General features: G+C 39.8%; 1 protein-coding gene across 4 annotated transcripts in view; it reads right to left on the bottom strand.

Annotated features, from left to right (window-relative positions):
- LOC109406001 (inactivation-no-after-potential D protein) overlaps nucleotides 1-20,416 on the bottom strand; it is a 1,280,913-nt gene that overhangs the window by 38,529 nt on the left and 1,221,968 nt on the right. For 3 of the 4 annotated variants that reach the window (XM_062851784.1, XM_062851787.1, XM_062851788.1), the window contains one exon: nucleotides 16,176-16,331. The exons of the other annotated variant lie outside the window; for it this stretch is intronic. In XM_062851784.1, the coding sequence (XP_062707768.1) occupies nucleotides 16,176-16,331 (156 nt within the window). The remainder of the gene's footprint in view (nucleotides 1-16,175; nucleotides 16,332-20,416) is intronic. 4 annotated transcript variants of the gene reach the window in all.

Below are 20,416 nucleotides of genomic sequence, written 5' to 3'. Positions count from 1 at the left end.
TTATTGAGAGGACTCCGGAGTTGCGAGCCGGTAAGCAGATCGATCGAACATCAACCTACGGTCGGTCAGAGAATCGTGATCCATGACAAGGAAGCCATCACGGGAGGGGGTTAGAGGCAGAGGGGTGTAAGTGACCAAAAATTCAAAATTGAGATAAATATCGCACGTGATTCTACGAGATCAGCTTTGCTTGTTGCCAAAGACCCATAATTTTTAAAAATGTTTGAGCATATTTAAACATTAATTGAAAATATGACGCTTAACCGTTGAGGAGATTTGTTTGGAGGCAGAGGGGTGTAAGTAATTTATTATATTTTCATGAAGTATTGCTCAACAGTGTTTCAATCAATTTAACCTTAGTAAGGTTCTGGGGTCTTTTTTGACCTTTTCCGAATTTTAATTCGCTATAGCTTTTGTTTCGAAAGGCCTAGAAATCTGAAATTTTCAGACAATTATTTTTTATGGAAAACTATCATTTTTATTCATCCAAAACATTGGACGACCCCTAGGGGAGCTCCCATAAAAAAGTTACAAATAAGACCCTGGGGTCATTTTTGACCCCAAACTTTGAACGGCTCTCAAAAATCAGTGGCTGGGCCGATTTTGATTTTCTTTGGCTCAAATGAAAGCCACACATGTCTAGTTTTCAAAACCCCCGGAGAGTTCCGGATTTGGTCACTGTGGCCACCGGGAACCTGCTTCAACTGAAAAATGTCGCTTTAGAGACCCTAACTTTGGCAAGCCATAACTTTGCAACCGAACAAGTAATCAGGACCGTTCAAGAATCTTTGGAAAGGTATTCACGTGGACTTTGATTAAAGACATTAATATTGACTAATTCTTAAGAACCGGTTCCGGAAATCCGGAACATCCGGAAAGTAATGTTTTTCACGATAATGTGCTAGAAAGCACATTCATATTATTTACAGGACAGAAGTTTTTGCATCAAACTTCTTTAGGCCATAATACAATCTGTCGAGAACTATTTCTGTATGCTTCTGGTTATGTCCCGTCCTTCTGGAACCGGTTCCAGGGATCCCACAAGATGGCCAACGAGTTGACTGTAACGAAATTGAACGGTTTTCCACGCTAAACACATCTGCGTTGGTTAACTCATGATGAAATCTCAATAATTTTACATGCTTCATGTTGTTGTGATATGTAAAAATATTGTTGGACATTGTGGTCTTATGTGGCCACCGGAGTGACCACCGGAGAAACCCGTATTGAGGGGCTTCCATGTTTTTGCATCAAAGATAGGCATTCGACGGCTCTAACTTCATGATATTTCATGGCCATGTGGCTTCTGGCATTAAATAGAAGAATTGACCATTCTGGTCTGTTTTGGCCACCGGAGTGACCACCGGAAAAATCCGTGTTGAAGGAGTGTCATGTTTTTGCAACAAAGATAGGCATTCGACGGTTCTAACTTCATGATTTTTCATGGCCATGTGGGTTCTGGCATTGAAAAGAAGAATTAACCATTCTGGTCTGTTTTGGCCACCGGAGTGACCACCGGAGAAACCCGTATTGAGGGAGTTTCATGTTTTTGCAACAAAGATAAGCATTCGACGGCTCTAACTTCATGATTATTCATGGCCATGTGGCTTCTGGCATTAAAAAGAAGAATTGACCACAATAGTCTGGTTTGGCCACCGGAGTGACCACCGGAGAAACCCGTATTGAGGGACTTCCATGTTTTTGCAACAAAGATAGGCATTCGACGGCTCTAATTCATTTATTTAGTTAACATCAAATTCATGATAATACTGAATCAACAATTTGCCGCCATAATACTCGATTTGCAGCTGCAGCTCTCCAACCTCGGTCACGCCCAACACTCGCCAGATCACGCTCCACCTGGTCCGCCCATCGTGCTCTCTGCGCTCCACGCCTTCTTGTACCAACCGGATGGTTAGCAAACACCAACTTTGCAGGGTTGTTGTCCGGCATTCTTGCAACATGCCCTGCCCACCGTGTCCTTCCGGCTTTGGCCACCTTCTGGATGCTGGGTTCGCCGTAAAGTGCAGCGAGCTCGTGGTTCATCCTTCTCCGCCACACACCGTTCTCCTGCACGCCGCCAAAGATCGTTCTTAGCACCCGTCGCTCGAAAACTCCGAGTGCTTGCAGGTCCTCCTCGAGCATCGTCCATGTCTCGTGTCCGTAGAGAACCACCGGTCTTATTAACGTCTTGTACATGGTACATTTGGTGCGGGGATGAATCTTTTTTGACCGCAGTTTCTTCTGGAGCCCATAGAAGGCACGACTTCCACTGATGATGCGCCTTCGTATTTCACGGCTCACGTTATTGTCCGCCGTTAGCAAGGAACCGAGGTAGACGAATTCTTCTACCACCTAGACCTGTGCCGCCGACACTTTTTGCCCCACGCCGACGCCGACCGTGGTATCGGCGGCGCGCCATACGCCGATGTTTGTCACGCTGCCGATTTTCATTTTTCACGCCGGTGATCAGTGCACGAACAAAATTTTGTTTACATAAAGTTGAGATAAAATACTAATTTTCTTTCGAAGATAAGCAGGAAAATAGTTTCAGACCATATCTGAACCGGTAGTGTTCCCGAACCGGTTCTGGGCGTCTCGCTGGAAGTGACCAAATATACAATTGTACCAAACCCATTCAAGCGACACATCAAACCACGGCATTTAAGATGACCTGATGGACAATGAGCAGGAAAATCATCTCAGACCATATCTGAAGCGGTAGTGTTCCGGAACCGGTTCTGGGCGTTCCACTGGAAGTGGTCAAAAATACAATTGAACCAAACCCATGCATGCGACACATCAAACCACGGCATTTTCGATGACCTGATGAGCGGTAAGCAGGAAAATAGTTTCAGACCATATCTGAACCGGTAGTGTTCCCGAACCGGTTCTGGGCGTCCCGCTGGAAGTGACCAAATATACAATTGTACCAAACCCATTCAAGCGACACATCAAACCACGGCATTTTAGATGACCTGATGGACAATGAGCAGGAAAATCATCTCAGACCATATCTGAAGCGGTAGTGTTCCGGAACCGGTTTTAGGCGTTCCACTGGAAGTGGTCAAAAATTCAATTGAACCAAACCCATGCATGCGACACATCAAACCACGGCATTTTCGATGACCTGATGAGCGGTAAGCAGGAAAATTGTTTCAGACCATATCTGAACCGGTAGTGTTCCCGAACCGGTTCTGGGCGTCCCGCTGGAAGTGACCAAATATACAATTGTACCAAACCCATTCAAGCGACACATCAAACCACGGCATTTAAGATGACCTGATGGACAATGAGCAGGAAAATCATCTCAGACCATATCTGAAGCGGTAGTGTTCCGGAACCGGTTCTGGGCGTTCCACTGGAAGTGGTCAAAAATACAATTGAACCAAACCCATGCATGCGACACATCAAACCACGGCATTTTCGATGACCTGATGAGCGGTAAGCAGGAAAATAGTTTCAGACCATATCTGAACCGGTAGTGTTCCCGAACCGGTTCTGGGCGTCCCGCTGGAAGTGACCAAATATACAATTGTACCAAACCCATTCAAGCGACACATCAAACCACGGCATTTTAGATGACCTGATGGACAATGAGCAGGAAAATCATCTCAGACCATATCTGAACCGGTAGTGTTCCGGAACCGGTTCTAGGCGTTCCACTGGAAGTGGTCAAAAATACAATTGAACCAAACCCATGCATGCGACACATCAAACCACGGCATTTTCGATGACCTGATGGACAATGAGCAGGAAAACCATCTCAGACCATATCTGAACCGGTAGTGTTTCGGAACCGGTTCTAGTCGTCTCGCTGGAAGTGGCCAAATATACAATTGAACCAAACCCATGCATGCGGCACATCAACCACGGCATTTTCGATGACCTGATAAATAATGAGCAGGAAAATCATCTCAGACCATATATGAACCGGTAGTGTTCCGGAACCGGTTCTAGGCGTCCCGCTGGAAGTGGCCAAATATACAATTGAACCAAACCCATACATGCGACACATCAAACCACGGCATTTTCGATGACCTGATGGACAATGAGCAGGAAAGCCATCTCAGATCATATCTGAACCAGTAGTGTTCCGGAACCCGTTCCGGGGTTCCCGCCGAAGTGGTTAAATCTGAAAGAGAAACAAACCCGTACATGCGTCACATCAAATAGCGGCTTTTTAGATTACCTAATGAACGGCCAGCAAGTGTTTTGGAATCGGTTTTGAGTGGCCGGAAGAGGCCAAATGTAAAAGTAAACCAAAGCCAGGCATGTGACATATCAAATCGTGGCTTTTGCGATAACCTGATGAACAGGTAGCTAGAAAATAGCCTTACGTCACACTAAAGACAACTATTAGTGTTCCGGAATTGGTTCTGAGAGTCCCATCGAAATTGTCAAACCCTGCATGTGACACCTTCAATTTGCAGCGTTTTTGGTTAACCGATGAGCAGTTGACAAGACAATAATGTTAGGCCATATTTGGTTCAGCCGGTAGTTACCCGGGTAGACGTGAATATCATAATCATATCTTAAAACGATCAAATTTTGATGTCATATCTTAATATGATATTGATGAGATATTCAAAAAGTTGCCAAATATCTTCTTAATATCTCATCGTGATATGATTTCAAAATTAGTACTTAATTTGATCTTTGAAAAGCCTAGTGCAACCCGCTGTATAAATGTCGAAATTTCCCAACATTGCGCATAAAAAACTATTTTAAGTTTTCTACTTTCAGTATGCGCCGTCCTCAAATAACGTAACGCTTCAGGAGATAGAGCTTCAATAAATTCCGTAACGCTCCAGGGGAATAGGAAATACAGCCTAGCGTTACGACCCATACAAAAAAGTTGGAGTTATCATACAAAAGCACATTTTGGATTCCGCTAGATCCTAATGAACCAACGACCGAGTTAAAAAATATCGAATTTAGCGTTACATAATAAATAGATGTTCCCTTATGTACACCACAAATTTTACAAACGAGCACTGGGACAAAAAGGAAGTAGAAGTGGCCTTCATTTTCAATAAGCGGGTTTATGGATGCGGCAATTGAACAAAAAAAAAACAGATTGATCGGCACAAAAAAATCATATAATTATAATCGATGTTTGCTTTTCTTTAAAAAAGGCATAAAAATATATACTGATTTATCTGATAGATTTCTCAATCCCAGTTTATGAATATTTTATTTCACTGTGAGTAAACCAGCAGAGGCTTTCCAATTGAGTCTGATGACAACATGAGCTGGACCTCGATGTCGATCTTGCATTTGTGGTACGAACCCAATAAATGTATCACCGTACAATTTGAGAACTTTATCGGCCTGCTAAGCTAAATATGTCCATTTCGAAAAACGGACAGTTTGGTTCTAAATTCAAAAAACATACCGCTGCAGACTTTTTGAGTTTCAACCAACGAATTGCGTAGCGATTCTGCCTCGGGTATGCGAACAGACGACAGTCGTGACGACTACGATCTTCCAAATGTTTTCTGGGCGACAGTTCACTATAGAGCACGTTCAGTAAAGTACATACTAGATTTTTAGCTGATTATTTTATGGCTAGAAGGTACCTAAATTCTCCGTTTCTGCAACGAAATTATGCAGGAGGCGTGGGTATTATGATTCCTTGCCTTATTTGGTGCTGTTGGAATAAAACTTTGAAAAACTTTGTTGCAAGAAATAAAAACAATAACTCAGTTACTTTAAGTTTTGCTCAATCACCATTAGGTTAGGCAAGGAATCATAATAGCCAAGCTTTTTGCGTCATTTCGTTGCAGAGATAGAGAATTTACCTTCTCACCATACAAAAATTCAGCTCATTACTACAATCTAGTACTTCACTGATTGCGTCCTATTGGTGGAAATTCGTCCTGTTTTAGACGCAAAGTAAACCAAACATGTTTCTACGCATGTCGTTTCTAAAGTTTGGTTCACTAGCTTTGTAAACAATTCAGAGAAAGAGCATAAAATGTGAAATCATCTAGAGAAAAGTGCTCTCTTAGTTTAGGAAAATATGCAATTTCTAATGGGGCACGTTCGGTGTAGTACTAGATTTGAAGTAATAAGCTGAATTTAGTATGGTGAGAAGATCCAGCCTCCGTTTCTACAATGAAATGGTGCAAAAAGCGTGGGTATTATGATTCCTTGCCTAATTTAATGCTGTTTGAGCAAAACTTCGGATAACTATGTTTTTTATGTTGCAAGAAATGGCGAAAACAACAACACTATTGCCCAAAGTTTTGCTCAAAAAGCATCAAATTAGGCAAGGAATCATAATAACCACGCTTTTTGCACAATTTCATTGCAGAAACGGAGAATTGGCCATCTCACCATACTGAAATTCAGCTCATTACTACAAATATAGTACTTCACCGATCTGTCCTATTGAGCCTTAATTCATTTTTATTTTCCATACCATAACGTCAGTTTGCTAATTTTGGGTGGAAACTGTGTTAATATTCTGCAATAGAGCATTTATCATTGAGAAATCTGAAAAATACTGCTCAAGATCAAAATCAATTATTAGACACATTTATCTATAACATCCGAAAACTGTGAGATCTGAAAACTAGGAAAACTACTATTCAAGATCATAATTACACTCTTAGAAAAAATCATGTAAATTTAAGTTCACTTGGATGCACATAAAAGGAGCGGCCCGTTTGACAGAAATTTACGTCTTATATCACAAATAAAGTCGAGCTAGCAATCGCTAGAGCCGAAACGAGAAATAAAACATATGCAAGTAAAATAATGAACCGGATTCGAACTCTGGTCCGCTGATTGTGAGGCACGTACTATACCTCTCGGCTGTATCACCGATTTGTGAGACAAACGATAAATATAAAACTGTTTCTACCTATCCCGTCAGATAGGTTTGTTGACATCTTGTGCAACCAACTCGAACTTACATGATGGATGTAAAATTGAGTCAAATTTGCCATTCAGTCACGGAATGTTTACGTACGTTGATGGTTTACGTCACGTGTAAATTCCTAATTTTTTAAGAGTGTAGTTCTTTCACACACTCATGGCGGGACCAAACCAACACAACTACCATGACTCGCAAACACTTTGGAAAACGTAGAATTTGATGCTCTTGTTACCTCCTATTTTCAGATGTGAGTCGTAGTGCAGTGGTAATGTCACTGCTCACAAATCACAAGGTCATATGTTCGATTCTGGTCGCGGCCATTTTTCTTTTTTTACTCTAATCCATCTGTCAGATCATTTTATGATATTGGTTAGATGTGCTACAGCCCAGATCTCCCAGATATTAGTCTGATCTTATAATATCAATATGAGATATTATTATGTTCTTCCCCATAGGGTGGTGTTTGTGAACTCGTTTGTGATCGGTTGTCTGCTACTGCTCGCTCCGCAAATATATTGAAATAAGTGCTCGAACGTTTTATTTAAAGTCTGTTTTTATTGCAAGTTTTGCTAACTTGGATTGAAGAACTCATCTAAAAAATAAAGTGACTATATTATAAGAAACGATAAACTGAAATCGTTACAAAAAGCCATCATCGATATCGCTGTTGTGATTTCTAAAGTGGTATCCATTGTAGTGTTATTTTTCATTCTCTGTTAACTCTATCGCACTGAAACAATGGAGTGTCCAAAATGCTGCTTACCAATCAACAATGGAACAGAAATGTATGCAACGTGTGGTGGAAGCTGCTTGAACTCATTTCATGCCGCTTGTGTCGGGCTACCTGAACAAATTGTGAATTGTTTTTTGAAAAACGTCATTTGGTTATGTGACGCATGTCTGGAGGAATTCAATGCACAAACTAGCAAAAAAATTTGCTCGGATCAAATGCCATTGGATGTAGCTGCAGAGATAACGGATATGAAAAGTAAAATTACACAAATTTCGGAAACGCTGTCTGCCGTTGTTTCCCATTCAGCGGTACGCGATGATATTTCGTCGATGCAGTGCTCAATACGTCACTCTACTCCCAAAACTTCAACCAGGCTGATAAGTGGATCAAGAGCTAGGCCGTTTGTTGCTGAGAAAGGATCTTCGATAGATCACGGGCAATGCGTCAAGGAACAGGAAGAGAACACGTTCGCCTTGTTCTTAACGAATATCGATGCATGTGTCTCTGAACAGGAATTAGTATGCATGGTTGCCGAATCACTCAGCTTCAACGAAAAAGATCAAATTGAAGTCGTTTTGCTGGTGCCGAAATGGAAACTGAACAGTTCTCTCCGTTACGCATCGTTTAAATTTATTTTGCCTACTGAATTCAAGCGGAAAGCATTAGAACCGAAGACTTGGCCCGCCGATGTGATGTTCTGAGAATTCATCGATTACCCGAGGCGAACCTGGAGACCAGCAGCTGCTATTTAAACCGATATTACATTCTGTGTATATGATCAAGTTAATCGTTAGATTGAAATGAAAATTATAATTGATTTGAATGTTCCTATGCTTATGTTGTATGCTTAAGTTTTTATTGTATTAATTCGGGTGTTTGTGTAAATTTGTACGCTATTTAATTCTAAGTTAATCAATCATCATTGGGGCTAAAGAAGCCTGTTGATGTACTCTAAATAAACAAATAAATAAACAGTTGCTCTGGATAAACAAATTTTTGATCTTATTTTTGATCTTTTATCTTTTATGTCAAACAAACCAATAGCTAATTATGATCTTGAGTACTTCACTGCGGAATATCAAATGATGATATTGTTCTGATTTTTACTTCTACTCGGGTACCCGGAATCAGATCCGGATAGTAAAATGTAAAATTTAACCAAACCCATGGATGCGGTACATCAAATCACGACCAGTCTTGTAAACATTCGATACTTTTCACTACCTTCATTTCGTTGCCGCAGTCGGGTGTCAGTCGGCTTTGTTACATTCGTGTGCTATCGTTACCTCTTACCTACACACAACACGAGCAGTAGAACGAAGATCAATAAACATAAGAAAGGGTCAAATCAATGTCATCTGACACGATGACATGTGTCTAATTCTAGGTTTACGTATAAATTTTCAGCCAATTCCGATTATGAATGTTAATATTAGTTTATTACTGCATGTTGCATTGAATACGACACACAGATGGGCAACATACACTGCGAAATATTTTTGCTGGTAATCAGCAAACTTTGCTGATTTTTGGCGTGCTGATTGCATCCAGCAATACAAATTGCTGAGTATCAGCAATTATTTTTCAACTTGCTGAACCATCCAGCAATTTTGACAGTTGATCAGCAAAGTTGTGCTGAAATTCAGCAAAAATATTGCTGAAATTCAGCAATTTCTTTTGCTGATTTTTGGCGTGCTGGAAGCATTTCAAAAACTTTGGTGTGTAGCTCTTATTATGGAAGAAGACAGGAATAACAAAAGCCGAACCGTCTCCCGAAGCCGCTATCGTGGTGAAGTGCATTCGTTTGACATTTTTGTTTCGAACAGTAGTTTGATTGCTTGTGTTGCGAATGTCGGAGACAAAGGAGGCCGAATATCGACGAAAAGGTTCAAATGACTGTGATCTCTAACAAGACTGATCACAACTTATCGACAACCTGATGGAAAAATAGGGTCAGACCACATTAGATTCCCGGAAGTGTTGCGAGTTCAGCTGTGGCTTCGAAAGTGGTTAGAAGTAAAAGTTAAGCAAACCCATTCATGCGATATATCAAATCGCGGTGATTAGGTAAAGGTGAATAAATAGCAATAAAATATTCTCAGACCATAATTGGGACAACCGGTAGTGTCATGGTCCATGACTCATGGAATCAGATCAGGCTAAAGCCTGTATCCGCAATAATCGGGACACAGAAGTACGGCTGTAGCTCTGTAATGAATCGGTAAAATTGGCCAAATAATTGACTAGGAACTCTTTGGTGTATGTTTATTATTTGTTCCAAGTTTTATAAAAATCGATGAATTACTTTTAACTGTGGATGAAAAACAAGTACATATGGTTTTAAGCATTTTGTACAATCATGAACAATTTTCATTCGCATAGTAGATGGTTCTTTTTTGCTACAGTTCAGAGTTCTGTGATGATTATTATGACATTTCGTAGGCAGTTATGGTACTTATAGAGACACTTTCTTGCAAAATTTCATCAACTTTTATCAATTGGTTTGAAACCTACTGGTGTTGATAGGGATGAGTGTTTGTGAAGTTTTTTCGTGTTTTTCATGTGCGATGTTTGCCTGTTCATAACTATTGAATTTATCTGCCAATTTTCATGAAATTTTCACAGAAGGCAGTTGATTGTGTGTTTATTATATCTGCAAAATTTGATGATTATTGGTATAGTACTTTCAATAGTACAATCGAAACAATAAAGGGTGCTGACTAATTGCCGTCTGAGGGGCTAAAATCACGTTCAGTCCCAATACATGTTTCGACTATAAAATTTTTGGTAGTGCATCATTTTTTTTTTGAAATTTTGCCTATGCAACGAATATGGATTGAGAGATTAGTGTTCAAAATTTCAGCCATTTCCTTTGCCAAATTCAAAAGTTACAGCGCTGACAAGCAAAACTAGGGGCTGTACAAAATTCATTGGCGCACATTCTACTCTTTCATTGCTACAACAAAAAGTACTGCACCGATTCACATGAAATTTTGTAGGTGCAATGAACACATCTTAAGATGTTATTGGGCCAAATTTGAGCCATTTGAATGTGTCTATTACAGATTTACAGATGTATTTCTGTGTCCCGATTATTGCGGATACAGGCTTTATCCCACCGGAAGTTACCAAATATAAAAATGAACCAAACCCATACATACGACACATCAGATCGCAGATTTTTTGATAATCTAATGAACGGTTATCAAGAAAATAGCCTTAGGATCACATTAGAGACTAGCTGTTGTGTAGCAGAACCAACGTTCATATGAAAAAATAAATCGTGGCTTTGTTTAATGGCCTGATAAACATTAGGTATGAACAACAGTGACGAATAGGTCTAAGTTCTCATATATGAGAACAAAATATAGACAAAAGTAAAGCGATCTCGTACCATTTCAGATTCCTAAGGTGTAAATTTATAGCAGGATGGGTCAACGTTGAATGGAAAAATAAGAATTTGATCGCGTCAACAGAAGATGGTGGCTGTTTTAAGGAATTTTGAGCTCTAAAACTACGTAAAATAAGTGTATTTGGTATGGGAAATGTGTTCGGAGTCCACCAGAGTATCCAAGATAGCGGTCCAAAGTCCAAGATAATGGCCCAGTGTTCAAGTTAGTGCCTATTTAATAGGATTTTTAGTTCTTGCATTATGGGCATATTTTGTATGAAAATATGTCCAGAATTCAAAATTTGTAACCAGAAAACTCAAGCTGTGCGCTGTTTTACAAGGTCTGCAATATGACTATAGCTTGAATGTGGAAGAATGCCGGTCTTCGTCCAAAACTGGTAACCAGAAAATCATAAACGACATGCCAAAATTCAATACGGCGACTATTTTATGCAATTTTAGGTACAGAGTCCAAAAATAATACCAGAACATCCAAGATGGTGTCTCAATGTTCAAGATGGCGGTTAGTTTAGTTGGGGTAGATATCCGGAATCATAAAATGATGACCGGAAAATCTAAAATGACGTTTCAAAATTTTGCGGCTTCATGACACTTTGTTTTTGATCGTTGTCTTATATTTTCCGAATATTGGATGTTATGCTAATATAAAATGTATCCATATTGAGTAGATTTAGCAAGCAGTTTTCATTTTGTATTTATGTCAACGTCATCAACATGTCGCTCGAGTTTTGTTGAAAGGATATTTTAAAGGACGAGAAAGGCACCATCACCGCTAGGTGGATTAATTAGGTTTTTTTTAGAAATTTATACAGGAGTTCTTACAGAAATAAGTCCAAGAGTTCCTTCATAGATTCCTCTAGGAGTTACCGAGATTCATGCAGATGTATCTTCAGAGGTTCCTCCTGAATTTCTTCAGGGATTCCTTCACAAGTTCAGAAATCTCTCCAGGAGTTCCTTCCGAGATTCTTAGAGGAGCATCCAAGGATTCCCCTAGAAGTTTGTTCAGGGATTCCTACAGAAATCAATTCAAAAATTAGTATAAGAGTTCCTTTTAAAAATCCTTCAGGATATCCAAAAGTGGTTTCTTGTAGAAGTTCATTTAGGAATTCATCCATGAGTTCTTCAAGGTATCGCTCTTGGGGTTCTTTCTGATTTTTTTCCAGGAGGACTCATGGATGCTCCAGGAGTAAAATCAGAAATTTCCTACAGGAGTTCTTTCTAGGAATCTTGTTAAAGTTCCTTCGAGAATTTCCTTAGGAATATAATCAGGCATATCTCCAGGATATTATTGTGGGATCTCTTATGGAGTTTCTACAAGAATTCCTCAAGCATTTCCTTCTGGAAATCCTCCAGGAATTCTTTTGGGACTCCTCCTGACAATCTTTCGGGGATTCCTCCTGGAAATCCTGCAGATTCTCTCGGGAGATTCCGCTGAAAATCCTTCAAGAATTCCACATGGAAATCGTTCGGAGATTGCTACCGGAATTCTTTCGGGGACTCCTCCTGGCATTCCTGCAGCGATTTCTTCTGTAGTTTCTTCGGGGATTCCTCTTGGACCTCCTTCAGAGGTTCCTCATGGGATTCCTTCGAGCATTCCTCCTGAAATTCCTACGGGAATTCCTCCTGGAATTTATTAGGAGATTCATCAAAGAAATCATTCGGAAATTTCTCCTGGAATTATTTTGAGGTTTCCTCTTGGAAATCCTACGAGGATTCTTCCTAGATTTCCTTGAGGGTTTCCTCCTCGACTTCCCTCAAGAATTCCTCCTGAAATTCTTTCACGGATTCCTCCTGATATTCCGTCGTGGATTCCTCCTGGACTTCTTTTGGGGAATTCCTCCTGGAATTCCTTCGGAAATTCCTTCGAAGATACAACTTAAACTTCATTCTTGGAATTCTTCCGGGGATTCCTCGTACAATTTCTTCGGGGATCTCTGCTAGAGTTCCTTCAGGAAATCTTCTCGAAATTCCTTTGGAGATCTTTTCTGGAATTCCGTCGAAGATTCGTCCAAGACTTACTTCATGGATTCCACCAGAAATTCTTTCAGAGATTTCATTTGATAATCCGTCGTGGATTTCTCCTGGAATTTCTTTGATGATTCCTCTTAGAACTCCTTTGGAGATTCCTCCTGGATTTATTCATGGAATTCCTTCGATAATTTCTCCTAAAATTCGTTCAGGATTCCTCCTGGAATTAATTTGGAAGCAAGAAAATAATCGTGTTAAGTGCTGTTTCTTTGAATTCCACTATCGAGGATTTCGGTTTGAAATCCTTTGGAGATTCCTTCTGGAGCTCTTCGGGGATTCCTCATAGAATTCCTCCAGAGTTCCTTCAGAAATTCCTCCTGGACTTTTTTCAGGGATTCCTCGTTGAATTCCTCCGGGGATTTCTCCTGGAGTTCCTTCGAAGATTCCTTCTAGAGTTGTTTCTAGGATTCCTCCTGTAATTTCTTCGACATTTTCTCTTGGAAAACCTTTGGAGCTTTCCTTTTCAATTTCTCCTGAGATTCCTCATGGAATTCCTCCTAGAATTTCTTTGGGGTTTCCTTCTGGAATTCCTTCGGTGAGTCCTCCAAGAATTCCTTCGGGGATACCTCCTTCCTGAGTTCTCCTGGAATTCTTTCGGGGATTCCTCTTGGAATTCCTTCGGTCCTCTTAGATTTCCCCCCAGAATTTGTACAAAGATTCCTCATGGATATATTTCGCTGCTTCGTCCTCAAAATTCTTTTGGGATTATTTCTTGAATACTCCTTGTAATTCCCACTGAAATTATTTTGAGGATTTTTGCTGGAATTTCTTTGGTGTACTGCTTGAATTCCTTTGAGATACGCGCTGGTATTCTTTCGTGATTTTCTCTTGGAATTGCTGCGGGAATCCCTCACAGAGTTCTTTCGGGGATTTCTTCAGGGATTCCTCATGTATTTCCTTCGGGGTTTCTTCTTGAAACTTCTTCGAGGATTCCGCTTGGGGTTCCTTCGGAGATTCCTCCCGGAATTCCTTAAGGGGGTTCCTCTGGGATTCCTGCAGGGATTTTTTCTGGAATTCCGTCGGGTATACCTCCTGTACTTCGTTCGGGGATTTTTCTGGCATTCCTTCTGGAAATTCTTCGGGGATTTCTCCTGAATTTCCTTCCAGTATTCCTCCTAAAATTCCATCGTGGATTCCTAATGGACTTTTTTCAGGGATTCTTCCTGGACTTCAACGAGGATTCCTCCTGATTTTTTTCCAGAGATTTCTTTTGGAATTCCTTTAAGGTTTCCTCCTAGAATTCCTTTTGGGGTTTCACTTCAAATTTCTTCGGGGATTTCTCCTAGAATTCCTTCTAGGATTCCTCTTGGAATTCTTTTGGTTATTCCTCCTAGAAATCCCTCAGGGATTTCTCCTGGAATTCCTTCAAAGATTCCTCTTGGATATTTTTCGTTGATTCCTCCTAGAAATCCTTAGGGGATTCTTTCTCGAATTCACTTTGAAATTCCCACTGGAATACTTTCGAGGATTCTTCTGAAATTACTGTAGGGATTTCTTTGGAGATTACTGCTGGAATTCGCTTGGAACTCGTGCTGGAATTCTTTTGGGATTTCCTTGTGCAAATTCTGCGGGAATTTCATTTGAACTTCTTTCAGGGCTCCCTTATGGAATTCCTACGAGCATTCCTCCTGGAACTCCTTCTGGGATTACTCCTGAAATTTCATTGGGGATTCTTTCTGAAATTCCTCTGGGGATTCCTGTTGGAATTATCTTGGGGAATCCTAGGAATTCCTTAGGGAATTCTTCATAAGTTTTTCCAGGGATCTCTCTAAGAGAAATTCTTGAACTACATATAAGTGATTCCAGCAGTAGTTCCTTAACAGCAGTTCTTGCAGGGATTATTACAAAAGTTTCTTCATGGATTCCTCCAGGCTCCTTGTGGAATTCTTTTGGAGAATATTCCCGGTAATCTAAGGTTCTAAGAAAACAAAACGAAAACTGTAGCAAAACTATATTTTTGCCCTTAATTTGCAATGGAGTAATGCAACATGCACTAATACGGGTATAGGTCTAATTACTGGCCAGAGTAACGGACCCGAACAGGAATAAAAAGGTGTTCATTCAAACGTAAGGTTATAAGTACACGGGGTCAAATATTTGACAAATGAACTGAAGAAAAAACATCTGTTTGACACTAATGAAAATTCGATCGAGTCAAACAAGATGCTTGAGCATTGGTTTCTTTTTAGTCAAATACATCATCCTGTGTACTGGCATAATAATAATTCATGTCATCAATGGTTATAAAAAAGCAAAGACTGGACTACAAATTCTACAGCGTAGAGACAACTTCTTCGTTTCGCCAATGTTGACATTACGGTCAAATTTTGGTCACGCCGATTCACGCCGCCGCCGCCGCCGCCGCCGAAAGCTGCCACCGGCGTGACGCCGATGACGCCGCCGCCGCCTGCCAAAAATGGCCCTCACGCCGCCGCCGAGCAAAATAAAGTCGGCGCACAGGTCTAGCTCCAACACGTCACAATTTTGAGCTATACCTCAATTTATATGGCAAAATATGCGATTTTGGGCTTTTTTGACTGCAAGTTATTAAGCATGGAAATATTATTTTAATCAATCAAAAGGTTAATTGGTCAATTAACAGCTGAATTAACGACTCATGTAAAATATTTCGTTTTACCTAATCAAATTTGATAAATTTAAGCATTTTATGTTAGTATGAAAACTTGCATGCAACTTTTGGAGGGTGACTTGTATGGGAAATATCGTACCTAAGATAAATCGCTTAAAACTTTCAAATTCGATTTGGTAAAATGAAATATTTTGCATGAGTCGTTAATTTAGATATAAATTGACCAAATAACCTTTTAATTGATTAAAAAAAATATTTCCATGCTTAAGAACTTGCAGTCAAAAAAGCCCAAAATCGCATATTTTGCCCTATAAATTGAGGTATAGCTCAAAATTGTGACGTGTTGGAGCAAACCTGAGCCCGGATTCGGATTCAGCGGCCCAAAATCTGTCAGAGACACATAAGTTTGCTCTTGAGACAGACCAAAAGTTAATTTTTGTTACGCTGTGTTATCATCATGGTTTATGTTTCTAAGGTGTGTTTTACTATTTACACATATATAACACATATATTTGTTTGTACTTACTCTTGGTTGTAATTGTTTCACAGCTTTCTGAATTTGACTTTCACTCAAGTGTGGCAATACTTTAGTTCCATTTATCTCCAAAATTTGATCAAATATTTGTAGACGCCTGTCTTTAGCTGCAATACTATTTGGCAAAATGTCTATGATCACCGCACCCTAAAACAAAGAAAAACATCAATTCACTTCATATATACTGCATGATGATTACTTGCTCTAGCCCTATTGCTCTATTCCTCTAGCTCCAGCGCATTGTTGTTTTTTTCAATCAAAATGAGCTTGTTGCTCATCGTCAAACATTTCCAAGTGGCAAGCCCGGGTACAAGGGGGGTTGGGAGTTAAATCCCCCCATTATTGACGCTTACTACACTAGGCGCCCTCCGCCTTTTGCCGAAATAGGGAGAAACCCCTCCCTTAACGCCACTTCTGTGCACGGGCCTGCCAAGTAGGATCGATAAGAAAGCTTCAAGACGTGTTTGGTTACAAGTAAACAGTGACTCAAGCGCTACCTTCTCAGAAGTGTCACTGATACAGCGAATGTCCGGCCAGAGACTTCTTTTACAGGGCAGACTGTTATTCCCAAAAGTGTAGCTCTACCGATCCAGCTCAAATCAACCAACCGACCAGCCTGCTTACGAAAACCAATTCAAACAAAATTCAGCACTCTTGAATCCATTACTCCAACCCAAAAAAGTTTTTTTTTTAAATAAATCAAAATAAAAATCAAGTCCTTAACTGTTCATCCCTTTCCGGACGGAGCGCAAATAGTGAAAACTCTACACAAGTGGCTTAACTTTGGCTCTCCAGAACTCACCAACAAAACAACAATTATTTTTCCTAATTTGAAAGAACTACTTTTTATCGTTCTATTTCTAGCTTTATGTTTACCCACTCGCCGTAAATATGAAATACCTTTTCCAACCCAGTCTGTTTGATGGATTGACATTGTTTTGTACAAAAAAACAAAATGCTTGATTTCATTATCTTTCATTTGAAAGGAAATTTTTAAAGTCCTGCAGAAACAAAAAATAGTCACTTTATCTTCAAAGACTGTGCATAAGTTCTATGTTTTCTTTGTTTCTAAAATGTGGCAATGTTGCATGAATCCTGATTGGTTATTAGATACTGTCAAACTTATATCGAACTCCAAAGATAAAGAATTTACTAGAACTGAACATGGGCATCTTAACACTTATGTGGCCGGCAGGGTACCCGGGTACCTTTTTCAATTTCAAATCTCGATATTTTAATGGTTATTGAGACTAGGATGTTGGAACTCTGTTAGATCTTAGAACTCGTGAATATACATCTATTACTGGGGTTGACCAAATTTTAAAGTGAGGAGGAGCAGGGGGAGGGGCTCCTGCATTTTTTTTTATTACGTGGAAGGCCGGCAGGATACCCGGGTACCCACGAAATTGAAATGATCATATCTCCGTCAATTTTTCATCGATTTTGGAAATTTTTAGCTCATTCAATTCAGAAACTCATCATCCATCGGGAAAATATTTGGTTAGACCGATCTAATCACCGTGGTTTTCGGAAAATCCATATTTTTGGGAGCATGTCCTTATACCATATTGCAACCCACATTGTTAAGGCTAGGATACCTTAAAGTGTTTATGGTCAACCATGGCCTCACGGGAAGCGTGTTCCGAAATCACAGTTTCAAAGTCAACACGTTTTATGATTCCAGGCCGGTCAGATACAATATGCCAAAGCAATTTTACGATGCTTGGTACCGAAATTGCTACCAACCTACCGAAAATCCCGTATATTGTATTGTATAAAAAACACGGATCCGAAAATCCGGATTTTCCGGTACCTATGGTGATCGGACCGGTCTAACCAAATACGATCTCGATAGATAATGAGTTTCTGAGTTGAATGAGGCAAAAACTTTTAAAATCGGTGGAAAAATCGCTGAGATATGATCATTTCCATTTCGTGGGTACCCGGGTACCCTACCGGCCTTCTACGGGTGTTTTTTTTTTGCTAGCCACACTACGGTTAAAAAAGAAAATTGCAAAGAAAACCAAAAATTTGTAGCATTAAGTGCTAGGGTAAAAAATATAATTTGGACATGTATGTAATTCGGACATGCACGGCGATGTTTGTCTTGTCCGGGAGAGCTAATATAAGTAATATTTCTCAATATCGATTTTTGGATCAAACAAACCCTATTCTAATGACTTACGTTGAAAATTGCTTAACAATTAAGAATTTACTTCAAAATTATCTAAAATGTAAATTGTTTCACTAAAACCCCTCAAATGCACAGGTATGCAAGACGACATACACTTCACAGTCACATACAGTATTCACCTCAAAATTGTTGAATTAATAGTTGTACGAAATTTAAAAGCCTTATTGCAATGAAAAATGTTCAATAAAGAAGCATTATTCAGCCAATCTCTTAACATTCATCTAGAACGCTTAAAATAGGTGGTGTCCAGAATACATTACAAGTTTTCTACTGTAAATATATTTTGGTCATCTGACTTCGGTGAGTATATATACACATAACCATACAATATAGCCACAACAATCTGGAAGCGTTTGGTACGGGAGGTCCACGCTTCCATCCTTCCCCTCGTTCTCAAGGTGTGGAGCAATATTAAATAGTGATCACGTTAATATTGTTCCATCCCTCGATTCTCTGTGGCACATGCTGCGCAGTTTACCTGGCCGTTAGACAAGAAAAATGACTGATTCTAAAATCCGTCATTTTCCAGGATGCATTCAAGTAATGGCTGCGCTAGTATGAGATTAGATTAGATTAGATTAGATTAGATTAGATTAGTAAATATATTTTGGTCATCTGACGAATTACATGGGGATGCCGTGCGATTGCATACTAGGAGGCGTATTCTGTGGGTCTGGCGTTACGTCCTCGATTTTAACAAAAACTGTAATAGTTATCAAATGCCCTGTCCAAATTATATATACCTGAGGGTGTCCAAAACATATATTCGGTGTCCAAAATGCAATTCTAACAGGCGATTGGAAATTGTGATTTTCTCAGCTTAAAATGCTTTCGTTAAGGTTTTTGTCACCAGGAACGCAAAGTACAATCATATTAGAAACGTATTAGTAACTTTGCGAAATAATCAATTGCTTTCTAAGGAAGCTAGGGAACGATTTTTCCAACGTTGTCCTCAGCCTGTCCAAAATACATAAATTACCCTACGTAGCGTAAGTTTATCACACAAGCAATAAAATATATTTATTCGAAAAGACAGTCTCAATTTTCCACAATAACGAACTCCGTGAAAATTCGTTCTGATGGGTCGCCAGATTCTATAGCAATCAAAAGTGGGTCGCAAGCTGAAAAAGTTTGAGAACCCTTGACCTAGATAAATCGGAAATAAAAAATATGCTACAGACGAAACTTTTTCATGTTCTACGGTTTTTGTCCTTTATTTTTAACTTGTCGTGGTAAATCTCACAGGCAACGTAAACAAAAGTTTGTTTGCACTCATACAAGTACAAGTATAATAATTGAAACAGTTTTCATCACATAGAACAAAATTTATACAGATGAAATAATATGGAGATCTGTAATTGCTCAACGCACAATTGTGCTAGTTCGTCACAAAAGGGTTATTCAACAAAAGAGTTCGAAACAAAGCTACTGATCAATAGTTTCATAATATCTATTTCTATACACTATTTACAGGACGAAAACGAGCTCCACTCAAGACCAACAATTGAAAAGGCCGCATCAACATTTTGTAAACAAACATGTTTCTGTCGACTTGAGGTCGTTTGAACACTACCCACACACCTCATCACCATTAACAGAGAGCGCAAACACCAAGCTTTCTGTTAATGGTGGTGAAATGCGTGGGCGGACCTAAGTCGACAGAAACGAGTGTGAAGAGACGAACCAGCCAAGGGCTGAAAGTCTCTCTAATAAAGACAAATCAATCAATCAGAAACGAGTGTGTTTACGCAATGTTGATGCGGCCTTATCAATTGTTGGTCTTGAATTCTGGGAGTGCACTATAAGGGCAAGCTAACTTGAACGCCTGCAGGCTTATGGCGTGATGATTCAACGTTGGAAGAGCTCCTTGCCACCTAGCAGCGACCGAGTGTCTTGACGGTGCGAACTTTGGGAATTCAGCACAAGTACCCACGTTGAAAGGTGTTTCACCTGTTCAATGTAAACTTATAAAGTTCAAGCTCTCAAATCTTACTTACCTTACTTACCGGTCAGGCTAAGGCCGGGGTGGCCTCTGCTG

The sequence above is a fragment of the Aedes albopictus genome, chromosome 2 (genome assembly GCF_035046485.1).
Source record: "Aedes albopictus strain Foshan chromosome 2, AalbF5, whole genome shotgun sequence".
NCBI classification, from domain to species: Eukaryota; Metazoa; Arthropoda; class Insecta; order Diptera; family Culicidae; genus Aedes; species Aedes albopictus.
This window is presented reverse-complemented; position numbering and strand designations above follow the sequence as displayed.